The sequence below is a fragment of the Pseudophryne corroboree genome, chromosome 2, assembly GCF_028390025.1.
Source record: "Pseudophryne corroboree isolate aPseCor3 chromosome 2, aPseCor3.hap2, whole genome shotgun sequence".
Taxonomy (NCBI): domain Eukaryota; kingdom Metazoa; phylum Chordata; class Amphibia; order Anura; family Myobatrachidae; genus Pseudophryne; species Pseudophryne corroboree.
Window position 1 is genome coordinate 118,243,005 of NC_086445.1, and position 16,993 is coordinate 118,259,997.

General features: G+C 48.4%; 1 protein-coding gene across 4 annotated transcripts in view; it reads left to right on the forward strand.

The window, feature by feature from the left end:
* The window catches only part of PSPC1 (paraspeckle component 1), a 377,392-nt gene that overhangs the window by 143,675 nt on the left and 216,724 nt on the right, over window positions 1-16,993 (forward strand). For all 4 annotated transcript variants that reach the window (XR_010203527.1, XM_063951654.1, XM_063951657.1 and 1 more), the window contains exon 5: window positions 6,585-6,669. Coding sequence is in view for 3 of the 4 variants with exons in the window: in XM_063951654.1 (XP_063807724.1) it covers window positions 6,585-6,669 (85 nt within the window). In the remaining variant the exon portion in view is untranslated. The remainder of the gene's footprint in view (window positions 1-6,584; window positions 6,670-16,993) is intronic.

The window sequence follows — 16,993 nt, forward strand, 5'->3', positions numbered from 1 at the left end:
GGCAGCTAATAAATCCTCAGTGGACATCTGGCAAGAGGGGACATTAGTGCCGATGCACTGTCCCAAAAACCCTTGCCAGTATAATCATACAAGAAGCGGGACGGAAGCGCGCCATTAAGGGGGCGGAGCTTCATCCTCACAGCTCACTCGACACCATTTTCTTTCCATCAGGCTGCAGGCTGGTCCTTCCTTCACACTGACAAGTATCAGGGTGCAAAACGGGGGGGGGGGGGGGGGGGGACTGGCTATATTTGGTGCAATATACTTTATATTAAAAAAGTGCTATAGGTCTGGCGCGTTTATTGGGCGCTTCAGAACCGCTGATTGGGCGCTGGGGTGTGAGCTGGCAAATCCCTTCTGTGTCTCTCTGACATGCTTTACTGTGGGTCTGTTCCCTATATGCCCGGTGTGTCTGTGGGTGTTTGGTGCACGTGTGTCGACATGTCTGAGGCTGAAGGCTCTTCCCAGGAGGAGGCTGTATTAGGGACACAAACGGCTGCGGGGGTGATCTTGTTGGCACCACCGACGCCGGATTGGGTATATGTGTTAAACGCCTTGAATGTAATGTGGCTCTTATTAGTAAGAGGCTAGATAAGTCCGAATTTCAGACCCAGGCATGGAAGAAATCTGTAGAAGATATGTTATTGCAAAGTCAGTCCCCCTCAGGGTCACAGAAACGGACGCTGGCCCAGTTGGCAGACGCTGATACCGACGCCGATTCTGATTCCAGTGTCGACTATAGCGATTCCAGATTAGATCCAAAATTGGCAAAAAGCATTCAGTACATGATTGTGGATGTTAAAGAGGTACTACATATCACTGAGGACCCGGCTGTCCCTGATAAAATGTCTGTATGTATAAGGAAAGGAAACCTGAGGTAACGTTTCCTCCCTCTCATGAATTGAACACGCTATTTGAAAAACTCGGGGATGCTCCTGACAAAAAGTTTCAGATTCCCAAAAGAATTACGGTAGCTTATCCGTTTCCCACGGCGGATAGGGAAAAGTGGGAGTCACCCCCCCACCGTGGACAAGGTCCTGTCACGTTTGTCTAAAAAGGTGGCTCTCCCGTCAACTGACACGGCAGCCCTTTAAGGATCCTGCGGATCGTAAACAAGAAAATATGTTAGTCCATTTATGCGACCACAGGTACGCTACTCAGACCTGTCATTGCGTCTGCGTGGGTAAGTAGTGCTATCGAAAAGTGGGCAGACAACTTGTCTTCTGAAATAGATACCCTAGATAGGGATAGCGTTTTCTTGACGCTGGGTTATATTAAGGACGCGGCAGCATACCTTAAGAAAGCTGCGAGAGATATTGGTCTTTTGGGATCCAATGCCATTGCAGTCTCAGCTAGACAAGCGTTGTGGATACACCAATGGAATGCCGATGCTGACTCCCAAGAAGAATATGGAGTCTCTACCATATAAAGGTGGTGTCTTGTTTGGTGACTGCCTCGCAGATTTGGTATCTACGGCTACCGCGGGTAAGTCATCCTTTTTACCTTGTGTTCCTCCACAACAAAAGAAAACCCATCACTATCAGATGCAGTCCTTTCGGCCCAATAAATACAGAAAGGGCCGAGGTTCTTCCTTCCTTGCTACTAGAGGGAAGGGGAAGAGGTAAACAATCACCAGCCTTGTCAGGCTCCCAGGAGCAGAAGTCCTTTCAGGCTTCTGCCAATTCCACCGCATGACGTTGGGGCTCCTATGCGGGAGTCCGCACCGGTGGGGGCATGTCTCAAACTCTTCAGTCAGTTTTGGGTTCGTTCGGACCTAGACCCATGGGTTTTACAAATAGTATCCCAAGGGTACAAGCTGGAGTTTCAAGACGTCTCCCCTCGCCGTTTTTTCAAATCTGCCTTACCAGCTTCTCTTCCGGACAGGGAGGTAGTTTGCGATGCAATACAAAAGTTGTGTCAAAATCAAGTTTATCGTCAGGGTTCCCCAGTCACAACAGGGAGAAGGCTTTTATTCAAGCCTGTTTGTGGTCCCGAAGCCGGATGGCTCGGTCAGGCCAATCCTAAACCTGAAATCCCTAAATTTCTACCCAAAGAAATTCAAATTCAAGATGGAGTCTCTCCGAGCAGTGATCTCCAGTCTGGAGGAAGGGGATTTTATGGTGTCGGTGGACATAAAAGATGCCTACTTACATGTTCCCATTTATCCTCCGCATCAGGCTTACCTTAGGTTTGCAATTCAGGATTGCCATTACCAATTTCAAACGTTGCAGTTGGGTCTGTCCACGGCTCCGAGGATTTTCACCAAAGTGATGGCGGAGATGATGGTTATCCTTCGCAAGCAAGGGGTCACGATTATCCCATACTTGGGCGATCTCCTGATAAAGGCGAGATCCAGGGACCAGTTGGTGCAAAACGTTGCACTCTCTCTGACAGTTGTCAGCACCATGGTTGGCTCCTAAATTTGCCAAAATCACAGTTGATTCCGACGACGCGGTTGTTGTTTTTGGGAATGATATTGGACACAGAACTACAGAGAGTCTTTCTTCCAGTGGAAAAGGCTCTGGAACTTCAGAGTCTGGTTAAACAAATTCTGAAACCAGCAAGAGTGTCAATCCATCAATGCATTCGGTTGCTGGGGAAGATGGTTGCGGCCTACAAGGCAGGATAATCCTGTCTTCCAAGACCAGGATATCACTCCTGTGGTGGCTGCACAGCTCTCACCTCCTAGAGGGGCGCAGGTTCGGGATACAGGACTGGATCCTGGTGACCACGGATGCAAGCCTCCGAGGATGGGGGGCAGTCACAATGGGAGAAAACTTCAAAGGAAGATGGTCAAGTCAGGAAACTTGTCTCCACATAAATGTTCTTGAGTTAAGGGCCATTTACAACGGCCTTCTGCAAGCGGAACATCACCTTCGAGATCTGCCTGTACTGATCCAGTCGGACAATGTAACAGCAGTAGCGTACATAAACCGTCAGGGCGGAATGAAAAGCAGAGCGGCGATGGCAGAAGCCACAAGGATTTTCCGCTGGGCGGAAAAGCATACAAGCACTCTGTCAGCGATCTTCATTCCAGGAGTGGACAACTGGGAAGCAGATTTCCTCAGCAGACACGATCTCCATCCTGGAGAGTGGGGCCTCCACCAAGAAGTTTGCAGAGGTGACAAATCGTTGGGGAGTTCCTCAAGTAGACATGATGGCATCTCGTCTCAACAAGAAGCTTCAGAGATATTGTTCCAGGTCAAGGGACCCTCAAGCAATTGCAGTGGATGCACTAGTGACACCGTGGTTGTTTCAGTCGGTGTATGTATTACCTCCACTACCTCTCATTCCAAAGGTTCTAAAGATCATAAGAAGAACAAAGACCCAGGTGATCCACATTGTCCCAGACTGTCCAAGGAGGGCTTGGTATCCAGATCTACAGGAATTACTCTTAGATCCCTGGCCTCTTCATCTGCGCGAGGACCTGTTACAACAGGGGCCGTGTGTGGATCAGGACTTACCGCGGCTATGTTTGACGGCGTGGCAGTTGAGCGCAAAATCCTAGTCTTAGTGTGAATCCAAGGGGGCTCCTTCGGAAGAGTTTCAGCTAGGACGTTTTCTCCATTTTCCACAAGCAAGTGTGGATGCGGGCCTAAAATTGGGCTCAATTAAGGTACAGATTTCGGCCTTATCAATTTTCTTTCAGAGACAATTGGCCTCCCTTCCAGAAGTTCAGGCTTTCGTGAAAGGCGTGTTGCACATCCTACCTCCATTTGTGCCTCCAGTGGCACCATGGGATCTTAATGTGGTGTTGCAGTTCCTTCAATCACATTGGTTTGAACCTTTACGGAAGGTGGAGTTAATATTCCTCACTTGGAAAGTGGTCATCCAGTTGGCCTTGGCATCTGCAAGACGGGTGTCTGAGTTAGCGGCCTTTTCTCACAAGAGCCCTTATTTGATCTTCCATGACGATAGAGCTGAATTGAGGACACGTCAACAATTTCTACTGAAGGTTGTTTCCTCTTTCCACATGAACCAACCTATTGTGGTGCCTGTGGCTACCGACGCCTTCGCTGAGTAAAAATCTCTGGATGTGGTCAGAGCTTTGAAGATTTATGTTGCCAGAACGGCTCAGATTAGGAAAACAGAGGCTCTGTTTGTCCTATATGCTCCCAACGAGGTTGGGTGTCCTGCTTCCAAGCAGACCATTGCACGCTGGATCTGTAACACGATTCAGCATGCTCATTCCACGGCTGGATTGCTGTTACCGGAATCGGTGAAAGCCCATTCTACTAGAAAGGTGGGCTCATCCTGGGCGGTGGCCCAGGGGTCTCGGCTTTGCAACTTTGCCGAGCAGCTATTTGGTCGGGGTCAAACAAATTTGCAAAGTTCTTCAAGTTTGACACCTTGGCCGATGAAGACTTTTAAGTTTGGTCAATTGGTGCTGCAGAGTCATCCGCACTCTCCCACCCGTTCTAGAGCTTTGGTATAACCCCATGGTTCTATGATGACCCCAGAATCCTCTAGGACGTATGAGAAAATTGGATTTTAATACCTACCGGTAAATCCTTTTCTCTTAGTCTGTAGAGCAGGGGTGGGGAACCTTTTTTCTACCAAGAGCCATTTGGATATTTATAAAATCCTTCGGGGGCCATACAAAAATGATCAACTTAAAAATTAGCTTGCCCCCAGTCAGTAGTTATGCCCCCTGACTCTTGTTATGCTCGATTAGATTTGCCCCCAGTCAGTTGTTATGCCCCATTAGATATGCCCACTGTCAGTTGTTTTGGCCCATTAGATATGCCCCGTCAGTAGTTATGCCCCATTAAATATGCCCCCTGTAGTTATGCCCCATTAGATATGCCCCCTGTAGTTATGCCCCATTAAATATGCCCGCTAGTAGCGCTGCTTACACACACACACATTAAAAGGAAAAAAAAACCCACAATGCTCCCTAGCCCTGCTCCTGCTTCCGGACCGCTGCCCTCCCTCTCCTCGGAACTATGGGAGAGATGTCATGACGTCTCTCCCATAGCGCTGCACAGCCACACATGTACACTGCCTGAGCCAGAAGCTGGAGCTCAGGAGTGAGCTCATGCCTCCGGCTGCTGCTGAGCCGAGCGCCCGCTGGTGGTAAAATTTCAGTGGGCGCTCAGCATCTCCTCTCATTTAGGTGAGCCTGACTGGGCCGGATCAAGTGGCTTTGAGGGCCTTATACGGCCCTCGGGCCTGAGGTTCCCCACCACTGCTGTAGAGGATGCTGGGCGCCCGTCCCAGTGCGTACTGTATCTGCAGTTATAGGTTACACACATGTTGTGTTACGTTATTGTCAGCATGTTGCTGCAAGTGTTCATGCCGTTGGCTTGTGTTCTGTTGAATGCCACGTTGTGCGGCATGCTTGAGGTGTGAGCTGGTATGAAACTCACCTTAGTTTAACAATAAATCCTTTCCTTGAAATGTCCGTCTCCCTGGGCACAGTTCCTATAACTGGAGTCTGGAGGAGGGGCATAGAGGGAGGAGCCAGTTCACACCCCTTTCAAAGTCTCAAAGTACCCATGTCTCCTGCGGATCCCGTCTATACCCCATGGTTCTATGATGACCCCAGCATCCTCTACGGACTAAGAGAAAAGGATTTACCGGTAGGTATTAAAATCCTATTTTTTACCTTATCTGAGGCTTGCACATGTGCTATGCGTTTTCTCCAGTGGCATGTAGAGTGTTCTCTGAAATCCGTTCTTTTATTAGGCGCTGTGGGGTCAAGACTTGTTCCAGCTGTTCAGTGAACACTTGTGACCTAACAAGTACCGTAGCTCATCTTGATCTTCCCCTGTCTTGGGAAGATTATGACCCTAGGTAAAATAGCGGACAAATTAGATATAAGGATTTTTCAGATTTAGGTGAAATGATCAGAACCGCTTTTTGATGGACTATGCTATAGCATACAAAGTCAGAATTAATGACCTTGGTTGATTACATACGATGTGGCCTGCTGGTCTTATTTCAATTTACAGTTTTTAACAGACTCTGTTTCTGTTCTTCAGAAACTACCCAGAGTACAAGGAAGAGGAGAGAACCCTATCAGGATAAATTATGTATCTTGGAAGGGGTTCTTTCCTCTGTTAATGTTCTTAAATAGAAGTGTCTTAGTGCTTTAGTACTGCAGATCATTGGGGAGAGTAAGAGGGTGACAATTTTATTCTAGGGGACAGTTTTTTTTTCCAAGAAGGACAACAAAGGGGAAGAACAAGCTTGGTTAGAATAGGTAAGAGACTGAACACCAAATCTTCATATTAGCAACCTGCATGATTTGTACTTTGTCCACCTGAGATCTCCAGTGTTTTGATTCTATCATCTCTTCAGGTACCAATGGTTCAGTTTCAAGATTTTGTTATGGTGCCCCCAAAAATCTAGTTACGCCCCTGGGTAAGACTGTGGGAAGAATTATCCTGTTCATCTAAACAATGATGGTGGAAGAAGAAAGGCAATGTGTCAGTTAGCAAGTGAGAGGAGGGGCCTCCCTCAAGCTTTCATTGCACAGCTGCTAGGAAGACATTTAGTAGGATCATAGAATTGTATGTATATGTCTATAACTATGGGTTCCTGTTTTTATTTTAAAACCAAAATCCAATATTTGTTTGCAGATCTTATGCGACGCCAAGAAGAGCTTAGAAGGCTTGAAGAATTAAGGAATCAGGAGCTTCAAAAGCGGAAGCAGTTTCACATGAGGTAAGATTTTCTGAAATTAAAGCTGTTAAAGGAGAAATCAAACGGATTGCCCCCCCCCCCCCCCCCCCCCCGTGTGGAACTAATTAACAGTGATAAACTATTCCTTTTTCTTGACTTGCTCTAAGTCAGGGGTGGGGAACCTCCGGCCCGCGGGCCGTATAAGGCCCGCAAAGCCGTTTGCTCCGGCCTACCAGCTTCTCCTAGTGAGACACGCCGCCGCTCAGTCCGGCGGCAGCGTTTCTCAGCTGTCAGTGTCGGGACAGGGAGGAGAGCGCGGCGGCGGCGGCGTGTAGAACTTGAAACCAGCCGCCGGTTTGTGAGCCAATCAGAGCTCGCGGACCGGCAGCCAATCAGGAGCCGCGGCTGTCGGTCAGCGAGCTCTGATTTGCTCTCGAACCGGCGGCTGGTTCCAAGTCCTACACGCCGCCACCCAACATAGCCGCGCTCTCCTCCGTGTCCCGCCGAAAGGAGCGGTAAGTAGCACGGAATGGGGGGGGGGGCACTGTGGGGGGCATTTGTATACCTGGCACTGTGGGGGGCATTTGTATACCTGGCACTGTGGGGGGCAGCTGTATACCTGGCACTGTGGGGGGCATTTGTATACCTGGCACTGTGGGGGGCATTTGTATACCTGGCACTGTGGGGGGTATTTGTATACCTGGCACTGTGGGGGGCGGCATTTGTATACCTGGCACTGTGGGGGGCATTTGTATACCTGGCACTGTGGGGGGCATTTGTATACCTGGCACTGTGGGGGGCATTTGTATACCTGGCACTGTGGGGGGCATTTGTATACCTGGCACTGTGGGGGGCATTTGTATACCTGGCACTGTGGGGGGCATTTGTATACCTGGCACTGTGGGGGGCATTTGTATACCTGGCACTGTGGGGGGCATTTGTATACCTGGCACTGTGGGGGGCATTTGTATACCTGGCACTGTGGGGGGCATTTGTATACCTGGCACTGTGGGGGGCATTTGTATACCTGACACTGTGGGGGGCATTTGTATACCTGGCACTGTGGGGGGCATTTGTATACCTGGCACTGTGGGGGGCATTTGTATACCTGGCACTGTGGGGGGCATTTGTATACCTGGCACTGTGGGGGGCATTTGTATACCTGGCACTGTGGGGGGCATTTGTATACCTGGCACTGTGGGGGGCATTTGTATACCTGGCACTGTGGGGGGCATTTGTATACCTGGCACTGTGGGGGCATCTGTATACCTGGCACTGTGGGGGCATCTGTATAACTGGCACTGTGGGGGGGCATCTGTATACCTGGCACTGTGGGGGGGCATCTGTATACCTGGCACTGTGGGGGGGCATCTGTATACCTGGCACTGTGGGGGGTCATCTGTATACCTGGCACTGTGGGGGGTCATCTGTATACCTGGCACTGTGGGGGGGCATTTGTATACCTGGCACTGTGGGGGGGGCATTTGTATACCTGGCACTGTGGGGGGGGCATTTGTATACCTGGCACTGTGGGGGGGGCATTTGTATACCTGGCACTGTGGGGGGCATTTGTATACCTGGCACTGTGGGGACAATTGTGGATCTGGCACTGCACTATTGGGGGCATATATGTATCACGTCCCATTTTAACTGGCCACACCCATTTTTTGGCACGCGCCTCTGGCGCGCACACACAGTATCTCTATGGGGCAGACCTGCTGGGGGCAGGGTAATTTTTTAAGTTGAGAATTTTTGTATGGCCTCCGAAGGATTTTATAAATATCCAAATGGCCCTCGGTAGAAAAAAGGTTCCTCACCCCTGCTCTAAGTGCATGAAAGGAATAGTTAATAATGAAAATGTGTGTGACTGGATGCACTTTGCTGCCACAGGTGATCAGATTTGTTCTGATGCCACTGGATTTGGGCTATTAGGGGATTCCCTCTTAAGGTGTGTACACACGGTGAGATTTCTCCTTTCGATTTTGACTATATAGTCAAAATCGCAAGGAAAGTTAGTGGAAATCGCAAGGTTTTAGGCAGCTTATGATACCTATTCGATCCCAGTGCGCACTTTTGCTGGGTTGGTATCGCAAGGCTAGATAGACTATGCATGCAAGTCAATCTTTACTATCTAGTGTACTATCTAGTACAAAGTATAGTCAAAATTGGCACTTATTGAAAATTGTGCATAGACAAAATCGAAAGTACAGGTAGTAAAAATCTGTGCTATCTGGGCTTTGGGAAGTTCTAGGGAAATCACGTAGTCAAAATCGGGCATAGCAAGGATCTCACCGTGTGTACACACCTTTACTGTCAGTAACCACCTGTTAATGACTCCACCCACTGCGCAGCAGGGGTGAGGAAAGGGGGGGCACTTTCCACCAACCTAAACCGCTTATTGCTGTGTGTATCTGCTGTGTAGGTGTTAAGAAGTTGCTGACCCACCACCTGATTGTCTTCGGTTTCCCACTAGTCACTCAACATCTACCAATCACTGCACAGTAGCTGGCAGAGGGCATGAGTTTGGAGAAACTGGGCTCAATCCAGGACAGCCGGAGAACAGAATAACATTTGACTTAATTCTTTTGGTCATAGTAGACAGTTGCAGTTGTCTAGCAGGCAAGATGTTTATTGCTCAAAAAGACTTCCATGTCAGATGTTGCTTGGGGGTATCACTGACATGAACTGAACTGTCTTCACACAAACCAATTTGTATTCCGTAAAACAGTCTGATTTAGTATATAATGGTCACTTTAACAAATTCTTGAAAACAAATTGTTTTCCCCCTACCCTTATGTACACGTTACATAGAGACACAAGATACCCCCTGGCAAAGAAAGTGCTTGTCCAGTCACAGCCAATCAATGTGAGGGTACCGGGGTTGTGTGCCTTATTATCTGCCATAAAGTCTTGACAAGGGTGCATGTTTATAGTTGGCACAGTACCTAGTTTGTTTCACAGATGACACATGAAAGTAAAAAGTTAGAAAGCTACCTTTATTACACAGCACACAGGTAACTGGATAAATATTAGCTAGATAAAATAAGTGTATAGGAATATTTAGATTGTAGACTGTATCAGTCACACAGAAAGTGCCCTCTACCCCTTAACAGTTTGAGTACCCTTTTTATTCAGTAGTGCAAGCAATTCTCTATTCTTACCAGCTCCTGCTGGGTGCAAATCTTTGCAAAGTGGAGCAGCCGTCTTTACTGTGTTGTGCTGATTAAGAGGTCTTGATTGATGATACAGCTTACAACCACTTTGGCTAGTGAGAAGTAGCTGCATATTCCTGCTGCTGGTACTGCATCTGTCCCACTGCACATTTTCTGTGTGACTTTGCTGGACCTGACAGAAGCCTTAACTTTAACACCATTTTTAATAATGAACTCCAGTCCTTTAAAGCGAGGAGCTTAATGCCTCTGTCTCCCGTCTTCCCATGTTGATATTTAATCAGACTCCTCTGTCCATCTAACCTCGGTGGAGCCAATTTGGGCTCAGGGTATGGTTAGATCTATACAAAACTCGAAGAAAGTTTTCTCTTCCTAGAGATATTTTTTTTACAATGTAACTCTGTAGCAAGACCATACAACGTTTACAGCCCTAGGAGATGCTGCTCTTGATGCAGGACTTAAATCAGCATTTTGGTCATGGTAGTTAAAGCAGGACATACTCTCTGGCTTAAGGCTTGGAAATTTGATATGAAATCTTTAGTAGTGGACTCTTAAAAGTTCCGTTTGAAGATAATGTCCTGTGTGGTGCTGAAGCTGATAGAGATTATTATTAGGTCTCAAGAGAAAAGTGCTCTTAACCCCATGTTCATGCTCCCAATTGCAGAGATTATTATTTCTGGTCTTTCTAATCTGACAGGCAATACTATACACACCATGTAGGGCTGTAGCTATGGAAATGTCTTTGTTGAGTGTCTAACCAAACCCTCAGCTACAGTGGTTGTTGTGGCAGCCACTGCCCACTTGTAGGCACCTGTGCTGGGGAGTGCTTTGACTCTGGTTCAGTTCCAGAGCAGATATCTGGGTAAGAGGAATCATTGACTGAAGCTGTGTTGTAGGTTGACTTTATGCTATAGTTGATCTTTCCGATGAACAATTGGTTGTGTGGTGTTGGGTGATGTCAGGGCACTGAAGATTTACTTGAATAAGACTTCATAAATCCCAAAGACACGTGACCTTTTTGTCTTCTGTGTTGCGCAAAATAGAGGCTGTGGCTGGTGACCAAGCAGACTGTTGCAAGATGGATTATATTAATAATTCAGCAGACCTACTACACTGGGAAAGCTGTTCATGACATTGTAAAGGCATGTTCCACTGCTTTCTGGGCTGCACTGCATAGGATGCCTCGTCTGACCAGCTTCGTTAGTGCTACCTATTTGTATCTATCAGGGGCGCTTTAAAATGTGTTTATATGTGTATATAGAATATATAATGTGTGTATGTGTAGATTTTTTTTTTTTTTTTTAAATACCAAATATCCTAGAATTTTAGTCATGGGTCATTTCATTTTATATCAAATCAACTCAAAAAGGTAAACATTTTACCGACCCTCCGATTTTAATGAAATTTGGTGTACCAGTAGCATGTGGGGAAAAACTAATCTACACCAAATTTCAACATCATAGGTTGGATATTTTTGGAGGTGGAGCCATTTTAAAATGACCAAAATATGCAAATTTACTGCCTCATGGGTCTTTTTGTTTGCCTGTAACTTGAGTTATAATTAAGACAGAGAGATGAAATTAGTGTAATTTTGAAGCTTATGACTAGATCTTTTCACTTCAATTTTAATTTAGTAAGGTAGTACTAAAAAAAAGTTTAATAACCATTGAACATGACCTTTGAACTCAATTTTTTTTAAAAGATTTTTTTTCTATCAAATTTTCTTTAAAAAAAATGCCCTTTTATCTCTTCTAAATGTGTACCAAATTTTTTTTTGGGACTATTAATAGGATGTTGAGCTAATTTGTTTTTCTTTAACGTCCTAGAGGATGCTGGGGACTCCTTAAGGACCATGGGGAATAGACGGGCTCCGCAGGATACAGGGCACCTCAAGAAAGCCTTGGATTCTGGGTGTGCACTGGCTCCTCCCTCTATGTCCCTCCTCCAGACCTCAGTTTTACACTGTGCCCAGAGGATGAAGGGCGTACTGCAGGGAGCTCTCGAGTTCTTTGCTACAGAAAGCATTTTTGTTTGGATTTTTACTTTTTCACAGGGAGCACTGCTGGCAACAGGCTCCCTGCATCGAGGGACTGAGGAGAGAGGGGCAGACCTACTTAACTGATAGGATCTGCTTCCTCGGCTACTGGACACCATTAGCTTCAGAGGGGGTGAACACAGGTTCGTCCTGGGCGTCCACCCCCGGAGCCACGCCGGCGTTCCTCACAGAGCCAGAAGAACAGAAGCAAGAAGACGTCTCAGGCGGCAGAAGCCTTCAGCTTCACAGAGGTAACGCACAGCACTGCAGCTGTGCGTCATTGCTCCACATCACCTCACACACTCAGGTCACTGTATGGGTGCAGGGCGCAGGGGGGCGCGCCCTGGGCAGCAATAATAACACCTCTTAGATGGCAAATAGGTATATACATGTACAGCTGGGCACTGTACATGTATATAATTGAGCCCCCGCCATTTTACACGATTTTGAGCGGGATAGAAGCCCGCCGCCGAGGGGGCGGGGCTTCTCCCTCAGCCCTCATTTCTCTCTCCACAGAACGCTGAGAGGAAACTCCCCGGACTCTCGCCTGCTTACACACGGTGAAGGGAGTTTAAAAAGAGAGAGGTGGGGCACATAATTGGCGGTTAAAGTATAATACAGCGCTGCTGGGGAAAAGCATTCTGTGTTGGTCTCCAGGTTGTTGCGCAGTGGTGTGTGCTGGCATACTCTCTCTCTGTCTCTCCAAAGGGCCTTTCAGGGGATACTGTCTTCAGAATAAGTTTCCCTGGGTGTGTGCAGTGTGTCGGTACGTTTGTGTCGACATGTTTGATGAGGAAGGCTCGCTTAATGTGGAGGAGGAGTGCTTGAATGTCAGGTCACCGTCGGCAACGCCGACACCGGAGTGGGTGGATATGCTGAATGCAAATGTAAATCTCCTGCATAAAAGATTAGACAAGGCTGAAGCTAGGGATCAGTCAGGTAGCCAGTCCGTGCCTGTCCCTGTGGTGCCAGGACCTTCAGGGTCTCAAAAGCGCCCCATATCCCAGGTCGCTGACACAGATACCGACACAGATACTGACTCTAGTGTCGACTATGAGGATGCAAAATTACAGCCGAAGGTGGCAAAAGGTATTGGGTACATGATTATTGCCATAAAAGAGGGTTTGCATATCACGGAGGAACCCCCTGTCCCTGACACGAGGGTTCACATGTATAAAGGGAAAAAGCCTGAGGTCACGTTTCCGTCCTCATTTGAGCTAAGCAATTATGGAAAAAGGCTTGGGAATCTCCGGATAGGAGACTCCATGTTCCCAAAAGGATTCTCATGGCGTATCCTTTTCCACAGAAGGATCGGATACGATGGGAATCTGCGCCTAAAGTAGACAAGGCACTGACACGCTTATCCAAGAAGGTGGCACTGCCTTCTCCGGATACTGCTTCCGTCAAGGATCCTGCTGATCGCAAGCAGGAAATTACCGTGAAGCACATTTACACACATTCAGGAACTATAGTTAGGCCGGCTATGGCGTCGGCCTGGGTTTGTAGTGCTGTCGTGGCATGGGCTGACTCCTTATCTACGGAGATGGACACCTTAGATAGGGATGCCATTCTAATGACCATGAAGCATATCAGAGATGCTGCCTTGTATATGAGGGATGCTCAGAGAGACATTTGTTTACTAAGCTCTAGAATAAACGCTGTGTCTATTTCTGCTAGGCGGCTCTTGTGGACCCGACAGTGGACGGGAGACGCTTACTCAAAGCGGCATATGGAGTCATTGCCTTACAAGGGGGAGGAGTTGTTTGGAGAAGGCCTCTCGGACCTAGTCTCTACTGCTACGGCCGGTAAATCGAATTTTCTCTGACGTCCTAGTGGATGCTGGGAACTCCGTAAGGACCATGGGGAATAGCGGCTCCGCAGGAGACTGGGCACAACTAAAGAAAGCTTTAGGACTACCTGGTGTGCACTGGCTCCTCCCTCTATGACCCTCCTCCAGACCTCAGTTAGAATCTTGTGCCCGGCTGAGCTGGATGCACACTAGGGGCTCTCCTGAGCTCCTAGAAAAGAAAGTATATTTTAGGTTTTTTATTTTCAGTGAGATCTGCTGGCAACAGACTCACTGCTACGAGGGACTAAGGGGAGAAGAAGCGAACCTACCTGCTTGCAGCTAGCTTGGGCTTCTTAGGCTACTGGACACCATTAGCTCCAGAGGGATCGAACACAGGGCCCGACCTCGATCGTCCGGTCCCGAAGCCGCCCCGCCGCCCCCCTTACAGAGCCAGAAGCATGAAGATGGTCCTGAAAATCGGCGGCAGAAGACTTCGGTCTTCAACAAGGTAGCGCACAGCACTGCAGCTGTGCGCCATTGCTCCTCATGCACACCTCACACTCCGGTCACTGATGGGTGCAGGACGCTGGGGGATGGGGCGCCCTGAGCAGCAATATTAACACCTTGGCTGGCAAAATAATCACAATATATAGTCCCAGAGGCTATATATGTGAAAAATACCCCTGCCAGGATCCATAAAAAAGCGGGAGAAAGTCAGCTGAAAAAGGGGCGGGGCTATCTCCCTCAGCACACTGGCGCCATTTTCTCTTCACAGTGCAGGTTGATGAGGAGGCTTATGTGGAGGCGGAGCAGATGCCGATAAATGTGATGTGGGGCCGACACCAGAGTGGATGGATAGGTGGAAGGTATTAACCGACGGTGTCAACTCCTTACATAAAAGGCTGGATGACGTAACAGCTGTGGGACAGCCGGCTTCTCAGCCCACGCCTGCCCAGGCGTCTCAAAGGCCATCAGGGGCTCAAAGATGATACTCCTTCGAAAAAAGGGAGTCATAATTATCCCGTACTTGGACGATCTCCTTATAAAGGCGAGGTCCAGGGAGCAGTTGTTCGTCGGAGTAGCACTATCTCGGGAAGTGCTACAACAGTACGGCTGGATTCTGAATAGTCCAAAGTCGCAGCTGGTTCCTACGACGCGTCTACTGTTCCTGGGTATGGTTCTGGACACAGAACAGGAAAAAGGGTTTCTCCCAGAGGAGAAGGCCAAGGAGTTGTCATCTCTAGTCAGAGACCTCCTAATACAAATACAGGTGTCGGTGCATCAATGCACGCGAGTCCTGGGAAAGATGGTAGCTTCTTACGAAGAAATTCCATTCGGTAGGTTCCATGCAAGGATCTTCCAGTGGGATCTGTTGGACAAGTGGTCCGGGTCGCATCTTCAGATGCATCGGCTGATAACCCTGTCTCCAAGGGCCAGGTTGTCGCTGTTGTGGTGGCTGCAGAGTGCTCATCTTCTAGAGGGCTGCAGATTTGGCATACAGGACTGGGTCCTGGTGACCACAGATGCCAGCCTTCGAGGCTGGGGGGCAGTCACACAGGGAAGAAACTTCCAAGGACTATGGTCAAGTCAGGAGACTTCCCTACACATAAATATTCTGGGACTAAGGGCCATTCACAGTGCCCTAAGTCAGGCTAGACCCCTGCTTCAACACCAGCCGGTGCTGATCCAGTCAGACAACATCACGGCGGTCGCCCATGTAAACCAGCAGGGCAGCACAAGAAGCAGGATGGTGATGGCAGAAGCCACAAGGATTTTCCGATGGGCGGAAAATCATGTGTTAGCACTGTCAGCAGTGTTCATTCCCGGAGTGGACAACTGGGAAGCAGACTTTCTCAGCAGGCACGACCTCCACCCGGGAGAGTGGGGACTTCATCCAGAAGTCTTCAAAATGATTGTACACCATTGGGAAAGGCCACAGGTGGACATGATGGCATCCCGCCTCAACAAAAAGCTAAAAAGATATTGCGCCAGGTCAAGGGACCCTCAGGCGATAGCTGTGGACGCTCTGGTAACACCGTGGGTGTACCAGTCGGTGTATGTGTTCCTTCCTTTGCCTCTCATACCCAAGGTATTGAGAATACTAAAAAGGAGAGGAGTAAGAACTATACTCGTGGTTCCGGATTGGCCAAGAAGAGCTTGGTACCCAGAACTTCAAGAAATGATCTCAGAGGACCCATGGCCTCTGCCGCTCAGACAGGACCTGCTGCAGCAGGGGCCCTGCCTGTTCCAAGACTTACCACGGCTGTGTTTGACGGCATGGCGGTTGAACACCGGATCCTAAAGGAAAAAGGCATTCCGGAGGAAGTCATTCCTACGCTGATTAAGGCTAGGAAAGATGTGATCGCAAAATATTATCACCGCATATGGCAAAAATATGTTGCTTGGTGTGAGGCCAGGAAGGCCCCATCGGAGGAATTTCAACTGGGTCGATTTCTGCACTTCCTACAGTCAGGAGCGACTACGGGCCTAAAATTGGGTTACGTTAAGGTCCAGATTTCGGCTCTGTACATTTTCTTCCAAAAAGAACTGGCTTCACTGCCTGAAGTTCAGACTTTTGTTAAGGGAGTGCTGCATATTCAGCCCCCGTTTGTGCCTCTAGTGGCACCGTGGGATCTCAACGTGGTGTTGGATTTCCTGAAGTCGCATTGGGTTGAGCCACTTAAATCCGTAGAGCTAAAATACCTCACGTGGAAAGTGGTCATGCGGTTGGCCTTGGCGTCGGCCAGGCGTGTATCAGAATTGGCGGTTTTGTCATGCAAAAGCCCTTATCTGATTTTCATATGGATAGGGCGGAATTGAGGACTCGTTCCCAATTCTTTCCTAAGGTGGTATCAGCTTTTCATGTGAACCAACCTATTGTGGTGCCTGCGGCTACGTTGGATTTGGAGGACTCCAAGTTACTGGACGTAGTCAGGGCCCTGAAAATATGTTTCCAGGACGGCTGGAGTCAGGAAAACTGACTCGCTATTTATCCTGTATGCACCCAACAAGCTGGGTGCTCCTGCTTCTAAGCAGACTATTGCTCGCTGGATCTGTAGCACGATTCAACTTGCACATTCTGCGGCTGGACTGCCGCACCCTTAATCTGTAAAAGCCCATTCCATGAGGAAAGTGGGCTCTTCTTGGGCGGCTGCCCGAGGGGTCTCGGCTTTACAACTTTGCCGAGCTGTTACTTGGTCGGGTTCAAACATTTTTGCAAAAGTCTACAAGTTTGATACCCTGGCTGAGGAGGACCTTGAGTTTGCTCATTCGGTGCTGCAGAGTCATCCGCACTCTCCCGCCCGTTTGGGAGCTTTGGTATAATCCCCATGGTCCTTTCAGAGTTCCCAGCATCCACTAGGACGTCAGAGA